This window comes from Festucalex cinctus, chromosome 8, assembly GCF_051991245.1.
Source record: "Festucalex cinctus isolate MCC-2025b chromosome 8, RoL_Fcin_1.0, whole genome shotgun sequence".
NCBI classification, from domain to species: domain Eukaryota; kingdom Metazoa; phylum Chordata; class Actinopteri; order Syngnathiformes; family Syngnathidae; genus Festucalex; species Festucalex cinctus.
The window spans coordinates 15,735,315-15,752,423 of record NC_135418.1 but is presented as its reverse complement, the minus strand read 5'-3'; the positions used below and the strand labels follow the sequence as shown (position 1 = coordinate 15,752,423).

General features: G+C 37.5%; 1 protein-coding gene across 5 annotated transcripts in view; it reads right to left on the bottom strand.

The window, feature by feature from the left end:
* The window catches only part of cpne5b (copine Vb), an 89,111-nt gene that overhangs the window by 50,583 nt on the left and 21,419 nt on the right, over nt 1-17,109 (bottom strand). The window contains exons 2-7 of one of the 5 annotated variants that reach the window (XM_077529142.1): nt 15,277-15,317; nt 14,940-14,986; nt 9,147-9,250; nt 7,878-7,917; nt 6,644-6,658; nt 4,473-4,549 (exon numbers count right to left, since the gene is read on the bottom strand). In XM_077529142.1, coding sequence (XP_077385268.1) covers nt 4,473-4,549; nt 6,644-6,658; nt 7,878-7,917; nt 9,147-9,250; nt 14,940-14,986; nt 15,277-15,317 — 324 coding nt within the window. Of the gene's footprint in view, nt 1-4,472; nt 4,550-6,643; nt 6,659-7,877; nt 8,159-9,146; nt 9,251-10,436; nt 10,574-14,939; nt 14,987-15,276; nt 15,318-17,109 lie in introns of those variants that run through there. The other 4 variants (XM_077529143.1, XM_077529144.1, XM_077529145.1 and 1 more) reach the window with 4 other exon arrangements.

Below are 17,109 nucleotides of genomic sequence, written 5' to 3'. Positions count from 1 at the left end.
GAATGAGCAGATGCCAAATGAAAGGGCCAGTAAAGTCAGTAGGGATGGGTGAGTACAGATGTCGTTTAATGATTACAGACTAGAAAGTAGAAAAATAGAAAATTTCCATTTATTTAATGCAATTATAAGAAAAATGCTATATTGATATATAAAGGTCTTTTTTTAAAGATCTGTCATTGTTTTTTGGTGGAAATTTTATGTATCTAAAGTACTAGTGGTATCAGTACCTGGTATCGGTATTGTTGATTACTCAAGAGTTGAGTACTCGTACTGGTATCAGTCTGAAGAAAAAGTGTTTCTGAACATCACTATTTGTTAGTATCCAGTTGTTCAGTTTCATAAATATTAGTGACAAACTGAAAAGAAAAATATGACTATTATGATAATTAAGCCACAGAAATATGCGCCTGAAGTTGTACAGTAATAGTATGCTTTGCTAAAAAAAAAAGTTATATGTCACTTTCACTGTTTTGTGTTTTACTAAATCATCCACATAAAGAGTTTATGATTGTTCAATACTTTCCGTTTGTCTTTTGAGGAAAAAAACAAAAAAATAAAACAAAAAAACTATGTGGACTGAAATCACCTCTTTTTGTGTCTGATTGTCACAACTACAATGGCAACCTTCTCTCCCAAGGTGACTTCACAGTGACTCAGGATCTCAAACATGTCACCACCCATGAAACTACAGAAATGAATGTAAATAAGAATATTATTCAAATATCTTGCTATGAATAGCTTCTTTTCGCATGGCCTGTAAATGCTCGAAATGATGCAGCGCCGGTTCAGAAGTTCAAATTGCCAATTTACTAAACTAATGATTGCCTTCAAATGAAACATGTTGACTGTGGCTATTTGAAACATGAACATAAGCACTTTATTAATGCAGCATGTGTCCCCTCTTCCTCAGGCATTCACTGCACACGCATTTAATTGAGATTGGAGGCTCAATTTTACACCTGGTGAGCGCCTCGAAACAAACAGCCTGCATGCAAAATAAGTGCTCGCTGTTAAAATAAAGGCAATTCCTTTACGACCATATTGCTGCGTACCCGCTGTTATTTTCAATCCTACACTTTCCTCTGGCTGTGGCCTCTCATTCTCTCTTACCTCTATGTCTGTCAAAACAGAGAAAACATGAACATCTTCAATGATAAATAAAGTTTCCTCAGCTGTAAGTGTCAGTCGGCAATGAAAAACCCAATGGATCCAAAAGAAGTATTCCTATGAAGTCTCCATCCTTCCTTTCCTTTACCAACTCAAACTCAACAGCAAAGCTTGCATATTGCATGAGGTCACATAAAAATGTCAACAAGTACAAAGATAATGCTCAAAAAGTCTATATAGAACAAAACTGTAAAATTTGAGGACACTGAAACTTACGCAGCCAAATACAATCAGCTCTATGACACTAGAAATGTAAAAGAAATAAATAAAAATCCCAATAATATGGCAGTAATTTCTTTATAATATGGTTTACATGTTTTTTTCTTACCAGTGTAGAGCAGCACATTTAGTTTCTCATTTCCATATTCAAATTTGCATTTGTCTTAATATTCATGTTTATATGATGCTGTTGGGGAAAACAATGCAGTGCACAGCTTCACGAGGAGTATAGAAATTCATTTTTAAAAAGGCCAGAAATTGTCCTCACCGACAATGTTGAACTATATTGTAATGTGGCTTTGTTTTCGGTTTCTGTTTACTAGTCAGGCAGGCAGACGTGAGCGTGAATGCGGTTGAGATACAACACAAACAAACACGCTAATAGAATGTCGGCAATTTATCGAAAATGACTTTGTGTTTACTTTGTGCTTCAGTGGTCTCGGATGAAATCTGTAAGTGATACAGTTAACAAGCCAAAGACACACAACTCATCTACTGTATTCCTTATTAGTAATTCATCTTATTCACACTAGCTGGTAATTGTCATCAGCTTCACTCTTCTTTTCCAATTCTGTGTTTGTGTCACACTCACTCTCATTCCATCTACCCCACAGGACAATTTCACTGATGAAAAAGCACAATGGCCGCTGCCTAATTAAATAGACAGTGATTAACAGCGCAGCTAATCGCCATGAAAATAGTAGAATTGGAGCACAACGAAATCCACAGGTGTTTTAGTGACCAAGAAGTTCAAATCAATCAATGAAATCCGAAATTTCCTGTTTGGGTGTGTATGCTTGTTTCTCATACCAACTGAAAACAATCATTGGCGTGTATGCTCTTCCTCATACCGAATGAAAACATTCTTGGGTGTGTATGCTTGTCGTCATACCGACTGAAAACATTCATGGACGTGTGTTTTTGTGTGCCTGTTCTAAAAACATCTCATCAACCCAGCAAGGCTCAGAAAAATGTCGTGACATTTCGGAGTAATAAGAAATAATCCTTATTTGTTACCACAGGAACATGAAAACAAACTGCTGGGTTGGAGTGCCTCTCTTCTTCAATTTCACATCACGCTTCTGTGATCTAAAATACCAAAGGCTAATGTAAGATTTAAACTGTATTTACAGCAGAATCGCACACCAAAGGCGCCAGAAAAATTATAAATATAGGCTACCTCTAAAATCAGACAAAAAAGGAAAAAAAATTAAGATGCATGGCATCACTCGAAGAAAAAAAAAACTCCAATGAGCATACCGTGTAACACTTTAGCATCTAAAGGATTAATGCTAGATTCTAGACTGCTGGAAAGCAGGATTTTGGACCTACCAAGGTCTGACCTAAAAGAGTTCTAATATCATGCACACAGTGTTGATACGATCATCCTCTTCAGGGAAAAAAAAAAAAAAAAAAAAAAATCACTGCTCATTGACTCATTACAAACAAATGTGCATTTGAGGTGGCACAAAATTTCAAGCCAAAGACAAAAATATTCATTCTTGCTAAAAATGATTCAAGGCAGCCACAAAAATAACACTTGGCAAGCACTCATGTTATCGCTCAGCTGCAGATCGTCCCAAAATATATTATTTGGCACCAATAAAAACAAAATCCCTTTCGAGCCGAGCCAAGCCGTAAACGTTCACAAATCAGTGATTTTGATATGAAAGTTGCAAAAACATTATTCAGGGCGACGCTCCCAATTAAGCCTTCTTTGGCTGTCACCGTATGTGTTTCCGTTCAGCGCAGCTTAGTCGATACACACACGATGCCGTTTTCTTTGTAACATGCTTTATTTGGAGGGGTTCCAGTAAGATATCATGTTTAGTATTTGAAGGTTCCAATTAGCTCTTAGGTTTAACTTTATAATGAGTGTAAAGACAAAGATCAGGACATCCAATTAACACAGTCATTTGACAACCATTGTAAAAGCACTAGCTAAGGACTTTAACAGTTATTTAGGCAATTTATTTTCTCTAAGTTTGGCTCTTTAATAAACATATAAGTAGACAACATTGTCTGATTTGTGGTCACATCTCATCTGGCTGTTTACTCTGTACAGCCAAGTTTTTTCCTTTTTTTTTTTTTCTTAAACTTACTAACCTCTTTTGTTCAGGCGATATGAGGTAGCACACAATGCACTGTGGTTGCTATCGTTTGAATTCAATATAGTGTACTGTTCTGAATTTAGATGAGTCTGAGATGGACTCCAAATTACATCAGGTCGTATTGTCTTGAGTTTTGCTCATGGGTCAAATGTTCCTCCTTGTGTCCCTCCATAGGGAGGCAGACGTTCATCTAGGAGGTCTTAGGCTTTGGAATCAGAGGGTTATTGTTCAACTCCCACAGCGGCGAAATTAAAATGGAAACTAGTTGCTGGAGATATGCAAATTTGATTCCTGACTACTGCTGAGGTGCCCTTGAGCAAGTAAACAATCCCACTCGACTAGCTCAAAAGCATAACGTGAGGTTAATTTCTCCCTGAGGGATTGTAATTGTTAAAAAAATAAAATAACAGGATGCCTTGAATTATTCCTACAGGCATACATTGCGTTTAGTGCATCCATCTTATTAGACCCAGACTGAACCGCAAATATATTTGACAAAACTGCAATGTCATTCATTTCACTGTAAACAAGTCTAAATTTGTAATGAAGACCATCAAATTTAAGACCAATAACTGAGAACACCTCTTCTAAAGAGAGCACTTCAAACATGTTACTGTTGACAACATTCTCGACTGGGAGTGAAAATGATTTCATGGGCCCAAACTCTTTTTTTTTTTTTTTGTTTGATTGGCAGTGTTTCCATAAGCAAGGAGGAAAGGATGAGGAAAATGGCTGACTTGTCTCTCAAACTGGACAAGTGCAGGTGCAAGGTGGAGTTAATCTACTACTCTAGGGCGTTAATCTAACTCTAGGTGATCAACTCTGTGAAGTAACATCTATCCTGAACACCATTTGGCTCTGAAAATGTTAAAATTACAATTTGGGAGTTAAAACTCGCACAAATTTAACTCTGGAATTTTAACACTGCAATTTTGAAATTGAACTGAATTGAATTAGCTGAATAAATCCACTCACCCGAGAGATTTTTCCAGTCGACTGTCCGGTGATCCAACAATCTCCCCGAGAGTGCAGTACATCTGGCCCAAAAAGTCCTAAAAATGTGGGAAAGCAAAGAAGGGAGTGAACGAGGCAGGTTGGCATTTGTCGAAATTAAGAGAAAAAAAAAATGTTTTCAAGAGAGGTCAGATCAGCAGGAATATTCCTGCTGTCTTCTTTCTACTGTGGACACCCCTGCAAAGGTCAAATTCAAGACTAAACTTCAGATCAAAGTTATTTATTGTATCAAATTCAAGTCAGTGCATTTGGATTCTTAGCACTTTTGGAAGAAACTTGTTTTGAGTGTTATGATGATTTTAGCAGCAGATTTGCCGTCTTGGCATCTTTTGTTCGACACAAATTGGAGGTGTGTCACACAGTAAGCACACTGCAGTGAGCTGTGGACTACAACAGATGGATGAGATTGAAAGCATAGTGATAATGACAAGCAAGATGATTCATGACCATTTAGCTATACATTAAAACATACTCAACAGTACTGTGCACGCATTAGTGTTTTCTCAATGCTGTCATGACTACATAAACTCAAGACCCTTTCACATTACGTTTAAAAGACAGAAATGTCAGTCTTTTTTGTTTGTTTTTTCTTCCCCCCAATGTTGCTGTTCTGTTTAAACGGCAACTTCACAGAGTGTGGGGGCAAAATCTGGATTTTTTTGGATTATGGGGTAATAGATTTTTTTTTTTTTTTTTTTTTTCCAGGTCCATACTGTGCCCACCTTTAAAGGAGCACAGATTGGGCCTTGTGTTTTTTTCCCCTCTCCACTTCCTGAAGTTAGATCCTCTTTTCCATCTAAGAAACTCGGGTGCTATGGAGCAAACCTACCGGACTCCAATTTGTGTCTCCCACTGTTGGTTTGTTTTTATTGTTCATGCTTCTCCGAAAGGTTGTTAACCTCATAAGCCAGATTGATAATTGTTATTCACTGAAGGGAGTTCTTCACATTATCAATCTGGGACTTCACTCGGCAGATCCATTCGGGAAAGGAGGGACCTGCTGTACAATAGTTTGAGCTGATTGGACGATGCGGCATCTTTGCACGTTGTTTTGACCAATCAAGGCAACAGATGAAAATGTCGTCTTCAGTCTCATCTATGCGGGCATGAAAATGTTTATCAGATAAAAAAATAAAATAGAAAAAGTAGGAAGCGCCTCTCGCTGTTCAAATACAACAAGGAAACGGTGAGTAATTCTGCAAGTACAGAATTAATTACAGTGTCCATTTGTCTGTTAGCTTGGTTTTGTTTCAGCGAGAGCGGTACAAGATGTATTCTCTGGAGTTTGTGAACTCACAAATGCAAGGTTAAAAGGTTGTGACTGTGAAAACAAATTGTGTGTTTTTACATACTTGGAAAATAAATTGATTGTGATCAGGTGTGAAATTTAACACTTTTCTTGCCCTGGTGTTTTAAAAGATATATTTCGCATTTAATATGTTCCAGGCACAGGCAAATAGATGCTGGCTCTCGCGTCCTCTTATTTGACACCAATTTTAAATTGAAGTTGCCACTTGGCAGCCTCCAACAAGAACAAAAACTGTTCACAAAAGTCAGTGTTCTATTTGTGGGTTTATTGGCCATCTGGTGGTTAGTTAGCGGCTACTTCCAGCTTTATGGAGGATGATCAACCAACAGCCAGTGCCATATGTGATTCTGAGGTTGTGAACAGTTTCAATAATGACAGTGACTCAAACTAGAAATTTTTTTTTTTTTTATCCAGGTCCTCACGAACAATATAATTCTGTCAAAAAGAAAAATAAAATAGTGGTGCCTGCACGTTTTGCACAGTACTGTATATCTCATCGCAACTTTATTTTTTTATTTTATTTTTTTTTTATCTGGAAAAGTAGTAAATGTGTTGAGCAATCCATACCAAAGAGTTCCTTCTTTGGTGTGCTGTGATGTAGTGAACATTTCACCAACCCAAGTGTGATCAAACAAAAACTAAGTCATGACTGAAAATCTAGTCCCGTTATCATGCAGCCATCTTGGAACCCTTCAAGACCGCGAGCGTGTTGAACGTTTGCACGGACTGCTGCCATGCCCTTCAGACATCGCTCTTCCTCTTGAGCCAATGAGAGACAGCGGCCATGCAGTGTCAGAGGGTGAAAAGCGATGCTAGCACCTACGTTGAGTTCTGCAGGCTTCCAGAAAGGTTGGCCAGCAGCAGCAGCAACAACAACAACAACAATAACAACAATAGAGGCCCATCATATACCATATAACATGACACTTGACCTGAACAAAGTACTACTAAAGCTGACCAAGGTGATGAGGTAAGAATGGGAAGACAACATGCTTGTGCCACAACCAAAAAAAAAAAAAAAGATGATGATGGGAAAAATGCAAACCCTCATAATCCAAATATCATCATGTGATGATTATATAAAAAAAATCTCAATGCTTCCGTCACTATAATTTCCAGATGTATGAAGAAAGCAAATAGGGCTTAATAATGAAGTTGAGAGTGCGAAAAGCATTGCATAATTGACACTTTTCATTGTGATGTCACACCACTGCCGTATGGTCTCTTCCTGGAGTTACCTTCTCTTTTACTGCCTGTATTTGACGTAAACAAATTGTACGTGAAGAATAAATTTCTATCAGAGGTGTCAAAACGGATCAATTTCAATATCCTACAACCAAGAAAATGCGTGCATGCTTATTGTAAAGTAAATACAAGTGTGCATAGAGTTCGTTTATGAGTTCTCTCGGCTAAATATTTCAGATATAAAAGTATGCGCTAGATTTGTTTTTGTTGGAGTTGAACACAAAGGCATGCATCCTTTTTTTTTTTTTTTTAACCAATAATGAGGCAGGAAAAGCCCAAGGCCTGGTTGGCAAATCAGTCTGTTAGCACATCACTCAAACGGTGTTGTGCTACAGCACATATTGTTATTCATCATTAGCAAATGCACACATTGGAAGTAAACTAACTCCAGCAAGAAAAGCAGAAGTGGTTTAAAGTCATGGTGAAAAGTACTTCTACATGGTTGAACGAGAAAAAGCAATTTAACTCAAAATGGTCTATTCATGTAAAGCTGTTTACATGATGATCAAAAGAAGAAGAAAAAAAAGAACATTCTGTATTTGGATATTGGTAAAAAGCAATCATTAGAAAGGGTTTGCCTTATTCCATCAAGTAGCAACAGGCACTCAACAGCTTCTAATTGGAAACAACACCACAGATAAAGAGGCTGCTCAGCTCATTATCAGTCACACTTTGACTTAACATGCACTATTTTATTTTGTCTCATGCATCAAGTTATCAAATGAAAATTTTGTAATTCAGCCAAAACGGGTCTGCATTTATCTGTGGTGTCAAAGGGTACACACATACAACACAGTACAATGTGCACTCACATGTTTGGACAAGTCTGGACTTTTGGAGTCAACATCATACCTGAAATGAAACCCAAAGGCAAAATGGCCATTTCTACATTATACAATTGTAATAAACACAAATGGGGATATTTAGATTGATTATAGCGGAAATTCTCTGAAGTCGATTTGGAATTAGACCAACATTTTTGGGGAAAATCATAAACCTCTACAGTCACACAAAAATCAATTCACACGTGATGCAAATCTTCTATGACTTCACCTCAGTGAGGTTTAACTCCACAAGTCAGTTTTGCTTTTTCTTGTGCTTGATTGTGATCATTTTTGGTGATGCCATCACAGAAGGGGACCAGTGATGGTAAAGAGATGAGATCAGCGTTGCTTTATTGTGCGCTTGCCATGTTCATGTTGTCATGGATTATTCGCATGCAAGTAAAAATGTGAATTAATGACAATAAAGATATAAGCAATAATGTCCCCATGCATATCTGACACCACATCAAGCAACATAAGTCATCAATTTCGTTATGGTTGAGAACGCATTTTATTATTTATGTCAGTTGACTTTTGAATTTTTGACAGCTTGGAATGTTAGTACAATTAATAAAGATTGTATGAGGTTGATAGTTATGGAAGAGTATATTACTGTTACCAGTATTTTGTTTTGGGGGAGAATTGGGTTTAAATGCGAACAAATCAGTGGTTGACCTGATTGTGTTTGACCTCTGTGGTGTATTATCAACCAAAATACTACATTTATATTTAATGTACCTGGATAACACATTGAACATTTATTGTGTCAATCTACTATGATGGGCAACTTTGCCACTTTCCTGACGTTGCCATCGGTGGGCAATGTGATTGGGATTTAGTCAGACCCTTTTTTTCTTCATCCATAATCATGAGCAGTGCTCTGGTCTAATTTGCATATAATTAAAAAGCAATGAAAGCAAGTGAAATGGTGCATATGTGATTTACTAATTAAATGTTCACCTAAACATTGATTAAGCACAATTGGACAGCAAGCAGGATTTCATTATAGTTGCGCCTTTGGCCACCATTGATGAGTGTAGCAATTTTATTGGATGTTTAACACTATGGCCTCTCAAGAGGCCAAAAATACAAAGTGTGTCAAAAAGGAATTAACATGAAAAATGATCAGTGGCGCATAGAAAGATCAAGCCTGGATGCTTCATAAAGCTAGGCTCTCAAATTCTGGAATAAAAAAAAAAAAAATGGAGAAAACAACATGTCTGCTGGAGTCGAGACTTCAAATGAAAACAGACTCACAAGTCAAAGCGAAGGTTCTGCTTTTCTTCAAAAAAGTAGTCCAAGATGTACTTCCGAACAAAATCAGGGTTCAGGGTGTTGTCTATAACTTCAGTCCGGCCAAACTGCAAAATAAAGAAAGACAGACAGATGTCAGGACATGAGGGAAGAACTTCACATGTTTTCCCTCGTCCCACACGTGCGAACACCTTCATTGTCAGAGGCCTGATTAAAGGTGCTGCATTCAGACATTGAAAAGGAAACCATGGGTATGTTTCGGGCTTCTTGATCCTCAACCTCTCCCACATTAATTACAGCAGGATAAGTCTCCCTTGAAGCCCCCAGTGGGAAAGAATCAAGATAAAGGGGCAGAGAGACTGCCTGCAAAGAAAATTAGGGGGAAACTGAAGATGTATGACCAGTTGAAACGTAGGGAGGAGAAAAGTTGTCACTGAGACTTCCTCATTAGCAGGAATCTCACCGTCAATGTGTCTAACATGATGAAAAGGTGAGCGAAAACACACCACATATAGCATGATGTATAACAACATACTGTATGTACATCAGTCAACCAAATTCAATTATATGACCAGATAATCACAAGGACATATTTTATGCTGCATTTTAAAACTTTTCAAAGTCTAGCAGACTTTTCTTGCCATAGTTCAGAACATTTTTAAGAATTTAGAAATTATAATTCAATACCAAATTTAATAATTATCATATTGGCTTTTCTTGCGTGTTTCGTATGCTGTCTGATTTTGGGTCCAATTTCTCACATGAACGTAGTAACAGACACATTTACCCTCTCATTGCTATAGCTGATGTATATGCACACTTCTATTCAAACCACATACACAATGAATTGAAAAAAAACACCCTTGGTAAAAGCATACACCATTAAATATGTTGTAATTATAATATATTAAATATGCACACACCATTTTTTTCAAAACAATAGTGCCCAAGGAGTCATGCCAATGTTACATTCAAAACAAGTTGGGATAAGTTGAGGCCCATCAAACAGTATGTAAACTTTAGTTTGTTTATTAATTTTCCTTGTGGAATTATAAATAGTGATACCGGCCACCACTATGGGCCACTTGACAATAAAAAATCTAAATGGGCGCTTGGGCTGGAATTAAACTGCATGTCTAATACATACAGCAATTTAACGCAAGTGATTTAAAGCTGTCGGTCAGGAGAAATCAAGAATACAAAATTCAAGGTGGTGAGTTACAATGACTGCAAGCAACCTGAATTCTTGAGTTCTACGCAACACAGAAAACAAAATATCTGCAAGCTTACTACCTGAATTGAATCATAGATTGGTTTCTTCAGGACTAACTAGAGCGGGGGTCTCCAAGTTGGGTCCTCGAGAGCCCCTATCCAGCCTGTTTTCCATGTCTCCGTCCTTCAGCACAGCTGAATCTAATGATCAGCTAATCAGCAAGCTTTGCAGAAGTCTGATAACGATCCCGATCATGGATCAGGTGTGTTAGCGGAGAGAATCATGGATTGGGTTTAGCATGTTTCGAATCTCTGTTCGGAACTCCTCTGTGTGGGTTTTCTTCATGTGACTCATTTTTCTCGGTCACACCAAAAAGTGCTTCTTAAATGATTGCTCTAAATTGTCCATGAGTGTAAATACTTGTTTGTTTATGGGAGCAATGTGATTGAGTGGAAACCAGTCCAGGCTCCTCCCCTGAAAATGTCTTTGCAAATGCATGTTGAATTCATTGATCATTGCGGTTGGGTCGAATTGGTCTAAATTTTCACACTGCTTTAATTTAATATATTGTGAAAGTTACTGAATGAGCAAAATATCCCGAACATTGGTATCAGGAGGTTTTGCAAGAGTTTTTCGATTTGCCAAAAGGATGCAACTGTTGCCTTTTGTCATCCGAGACAAAGATTAATTCATGAGTCCGTTTAAATAATCCAAATGAACACTAATTTAATTAGAGGTTAACTTGAATTAACAAGGCCCAGCAAACAGCTGAATAAATAGATTTGCACTCAGAGTCCTCAAGATTCGTGGTGGTATCGACCTATTTGGTGGATCAATTTCTACTATTCCTAACCTAATTTGTGTGACAAATCAACAGACAATTAGTTTCCCTGGAGGACCTTACAGAGACATTTCTCCTGCCAGTGATACTGTTTACTAATTAACCTTAGACACATTACTTGAATTTGCGTGTGATATATATTTTTTTTGCTTAACATTTTACTGTATTTACTTTCACTCCTATCCAAATTAACCATTACTTGCCTTACATACAAACTCTGCTGAATCCCTCACATTGATCAATATCTCAGCAACGAACGCAGTCATGATTCCTTCCACACGCTAATCCATGTCTAATTGAATCATGTGCTCCGTCTTCTGTCCACGGTTACATTGTAAAATCTGAAATCCACATCTGCTTGAGGCAAGCATCACTTCTTTGCGTTGTCATAAGCTGACAAGTGTTTGAGCTCAAACGATAGGCACAAGGCCATTATTTGCAAGCTGAGCGTGAAGGAGTGGATGTGCACGGATGCATGGATCTTATTCCACAACGTGGAGTGCAGGTTGTGGAGGTGGATGTGTACATGCACTAACCTTGTCTTTTCAAGATAACTTTAGGATATCAAGAGCATAGACCTCCGCCAAGGCTTGGTCAATACAAGTATTGCCTGTCACATATCGGTAGGACGTTTCTTACAATTATCATCCTTGGTAGTCAGAAGAAATATTCAAACTGGCTTAAACTTGTTCTGCTTTTCAAAGTATAGATAATACACCATGCATGACCTAATGATATTTGACAGATTTATAAAGATGTCTACCTTTTATAATGAGGTTTTCCATGTTACTTTGACATTGCTACCAAATGCAAAATAATTGGTTCCTTAATTGCTTTGACAGTCAATTTGTATTCAACTCAAAAGATTAGATGGAGATATGACTTTTAAAAAGGTTTGCCATTATTAATGTCCGTGATTCATTTGAGGGTTTTTTTTTTAATTATTTTAAATTGGAACAACTAATTAAAATCTGAGGTGAACTGTCACAAGTTGGACCAAATGGAATCATAGTCTACATAATTATCAGAATAACAAACAAAATATTCTTTAATATCCATTTGAAAGCAATGTTTTTTCTAACAAACAAAATGAACTAATCTTCTTCAGTGAGTGAGAATAGCCGATTCACAATCTGTGGGCTGGCCAGAGACTGCAAAAGGCCCAGAGGTGTTGACGAGACACAGAGCACATGCTCGTGATGAGGCAGGTGATGGCAAAGATGAGCTCCATAATGTGATTTCCCTGCTGAGTGGCAGAGACAATGCCAAGCTCCAGAGTTCATTAGATACTACTGGGCTGCTGGGGCTGGCTAATGAGAATCTGGCGGGAAGTCTCTGACTGACACCTTGCACATGTCCACACACACATATCTGTTTTCCGCACCTAGAGTCTACATTTTACTGGTGAATGCTCTTAGCCTTAACTGTGACAAAGACTTGACCAAGTCTGTGCCATTAAATGCATTGATTTATATTCAATGTAAAGAAAACCGGAATGACCTGAACTCAGGATATAGTTCAGGGAGAGTTGCAGTGTATTTATTTCAGGGATTGATATTTAACTCTTAGCAACAGACCATCTTAGCTTAGCTAGCTTAGCATTAGCTAAAATGAGGCTACAACAAGCTAGAGCCACACGATGTCAATAGATTTGAAATAGGACCAAAGAGAAAACAAGCTCATGGGTTCTGCCGTTGGCCAGCTTAAAGTTAGTTATTTGATAACCTTTCCGTGGTTTTGTACGCTACATCACAGCCAGTGTAGGCACTCACTATGAGTGAATGAGATAAGTGGCTTTGTAAACACTCAATGTGAGTTTCCACATTGTCCCAGAGCAGTTCCATTCCAACGTAGAGATTTGATGGCAAGAGTCTTCTTGCAAAGGGAGTGTCAGGTTTAGCATTTTGTGTGTGCACTATTGTGAAAGCCGTTATTGTATTGAGAAACTGTGTTGACAATCATGAAGAACTGTAGTACAATTTCAAGCACATTTAGTTTCATTTACATTTGACAGGAAATGAAAGACTGCCACAGTAGATCATCTGAAAAGTATGCAGTGGCAGACGAGGAGTAAATGTCTTAGTAAAAGACATTATTAATAGTATTTGTACAGTTTTGTTTAGACTTTAAGCACTTTATAGCTTAATTTGTTGTTTAGGACTTTGGCAATAATAGCAGTTAAACTGTTGGCTGTTACTGTGAACGCACTGTTTTTATATGTTTACATTTTTTTTAGCCACATTTAAAAATGTATTAACGGCACTCCGCCTTGGTGTCCTCTTTTTTGATGACCACAATGTAGTCACCCTACATTTACCATTTAATATTTTGATCAAATTGGATTTTTCCTCTGTTAAACTATGAAGCATATTTCGAAAAAAGTACAATAAGTAACCGATTTGAGTGAGTGTATTGTGTGCACTGATGTGCTGATTCTGACCTAGAGTCCAGATGTTCAAGTACTGTCAGTGCTACAATTCATAGGGTGTGCATCTCTCCAATAAAATTCGAGATTCAAGGATGTTTCGATTTTACAGTGGGATGATTTGATTCAGTGGGATTCAATTTGATTCAATATGGTGCAGGTTACTTTGAGAGAATATGATGCAATGTGTTTCTTGTTTTCATTTTACATACATATAAATGACCATTTCAGTGCTGTAAATGTGGCATTTCCTCCAAAGATATAGTAAAAGATGATTTGATATATTTTAAAGTGGAATGATTAAATTCGGTTAGAACTGATGCACTTGTGTCTTTAAAATTAATACCAATTTTCTGGTAATTAGTCATTTTTGTGTTTGTACTTAAAACGTCTTTACTACAATTAAGTTTATCTACATGTAAAAACCTAATTGGTAAAATCGCATGAATTTCTAGTCAACTCAGTGTATATACAGACGTAAGAGTGTACAACGTAAACTGTTCTCAAAGACACCCAACAGTACCTTAGCAGCATCTGAAAGTCAACCCACACAGCAATCTGTTCTCAACAAGTAAACATACAAGCAGGCGGGTAAGAGGTCATCCGATGCTATAAAAAAACATATGATATGCATTTAGAATACATACTGTATGTATACAGCATATTATTCTTGTGCTTTTTGAAATACATTTTTCAGGACATCCGGCAACTGTTAACAGAACATAATTAAAAGCAAGTGCATTGCGACAGTCTGTTGTCAGCCCCTCACAGCGTCTGCGTCTTGTATGTGCGAGCTTCAGCAGGCAAGGCAGTAGCGGAGAAAGTCTCACTTTTGACTGTGTTCGCTCCTTCGTGTGTCATTTTTTGAACACTCGGTGTGACCTCATTATGTTTTTGAGAATTTGAGTGCTGCTCCTTTGAAGGAAGAACTTGCGCGAGTGTTACATTTGTGTATGAAATGTGCTCAAAAGATCAAAATGTTATTTTATTTTTATAGAGCTAATTCTATATTATTAGAATCTAAGGTCAAAGTTTTTTCCCAGAGGAAATGGCAACAGTCTGAGTGAAACTGGTGCCATCATAAAACCTTTATCAACTGTCCAGGCAACGTTTTAAGTAACATTTTACATTCTGAACTGCTGACTAAATTGAGCTCTTGTGAGTTAAGCTGACGTCTCGGGAGATTTCATGCATTATTTGTGGCTTAACAGGAAAATATTAACTCCAAATTACATTGCACGGCCTCCGAGACATTCAATTTAAGAGTTTTCAGTGTATTTCGCAGTTTAAAAAGTTATAGTGGAAAAATCCACTTACCTCTCTCCACTGTTTGGTTTCCACACCTTGTGTATAGAGGACACACACTGAGAAGCGGGACAAAATCAGCAGCGAGGGAGATAAAAGATTGTGAAGGATGAAAGACAGAGAGAGGAAAAAGTCAGTCATCAATCAGAAGAAACCTGCCTCCAAATGATAAATCAATTTGTGTGTGTGCATGCGTTTGGTTTTGGAGGTTAGCTCCAGTACGGTGAACTAACAGTTATGGGAGTCAGGGAGAAACAAACAAAGACTTCCCAAAACACAGTGTGAAAATGGATTTTGTAAAGAAAAAAATAGAATAAATACACAATAAGATGAAAGACTAAACACTCACAAGGATCTGACTTGGAAAATGTGTCTTTATCCAGAAGATTTCTGTAAATTAAAAAGAAAAATGACGGTTACTTACACAAAAGAACATTTCACAGGATGACATCATGGTCATCATTTTCTCTCAAACATAAAGATTTAGGTTCACTTTGCGGGAGACGTGCGGTATTATGTTGCCTCAAGATTGAAAGTCTGTGTGGTTTTTAGACAATTAATGGTGAAAAGAGTTGTGTTCGATGCATTTAAGTAAGCCTGTTTTGTTAAAAATAGAAAGCTATAATGCTTCAGTGAAACATGCTGAGCTGAAATGATCAAAGGACTGTTTTCTGAATGTACTTATTTCAATGTCCCATAAGCTTGACATTCTGATAAGCAACTCAACAACAAGTTCAACCACTAGACTCACCCTGAGCCTTTGTGTAGTTATTATCAAGCTACCAATTTCTTGTATCTGTATAAGATTGTATTCTGCACACGCTCATTCACATCTTGGAAATTCAGGATGGTAGCAATCTCTCTGAAAATTGTAGGGTTTGCTATCAAGAACAATAGCAGCTTGATTGTCAGCATCACGATCTCTGCCCACCAAACAATCAATGACGACAGTGCACCTGTGCAGTTAGGGATTCTACAAATACAAGATCATATTACCTCATAGTTTTATATTAATATTTTATGGCTTAAATGTATCATCCTGGATATTTTTTCATCATGGGAAGTCAGGCTGTGATTGGCTGGCAACGACTCCAGGGTGTGGCTTGCCTTTTGCCTGAAGTCAGCTGGAGACTTTATTGCAGATGAAAACTTGAACTTATGTGATACCGACCTTCATCAGGAATGGATCGTGATTAGCATCAGCGTTAGATCCAGCTGTATAATTTTGTTCCCTCCAATCCAGAACAAATTCTGGTGTGTGGCTGTAACTATCTCTGAGCTATGAAGATTGTAAATGGTCCGCAATCACTCAATGTTTACGCCTTGGCAAAGGGCTGCACTCTCTGAGTGCACTTGAGCATCTCAGAACGATTTGCTTCAGCCAGTGAGTCAGATCATCTTGATAAAAGATGATCATTTTATGAGGACCTACTGGCATTGTTATTGCTTCCACCTGATCTATATTCATGTCCATGTTTTTAGCACTTCTACATTCTTACACTTGTGTGACTAATTCACCAGTGGTTATTAATTTTGCCAGTCCATAATCGAGTATGTACCTCATTAGGTAGCCTTTGTGATCAAAAAGTGTTTGGAAAATTGCACCATTGTATAAGTTGAACTTATAATGAGTTTTAAATAATAGAATGGGAACTCTAGTTGTAACTTCAAGACAATTTGAAGTGAAGAATAATCTGTAATATTTATTATCTTTTGTGTCTTTGTCTCATGGTCCTGTTACATGGTTGAATCCATCATTATTCCTTTTTCATTATTTTCAGACATCACAAGCAGAGTAATAGGCTTGATTTGAAAAAATCAAAACAGTTGCGTATGTTTCCATTGATTCACTTTTTTACTTTAATGTTGTTTCAAAGAATTGTACCTAAAATCCTTGTTTTATGAATGTAGCAATCACCAGAGGCTGTATAATTAGTATTCTCATTGGGGGCTGTGCACCCTTGAAGCTCAAATCCTAAAAATTCCGCTGGTCTAACTGTACTCAAGCCAGTTTCTAGCAAGCGATGCATTTCAGCATGGTGCAGCTTGGAACAGCAAACCTTGATCAGCCATTGAAAGAAAAAATGAATCACCGGAAAGAAAACACTGGACAATGAAGTTCGCTTTTGTTCTTTCCGGCAAACTCTCTTTCAACCAATCTGACAAACTGCAGTTTGTCTAC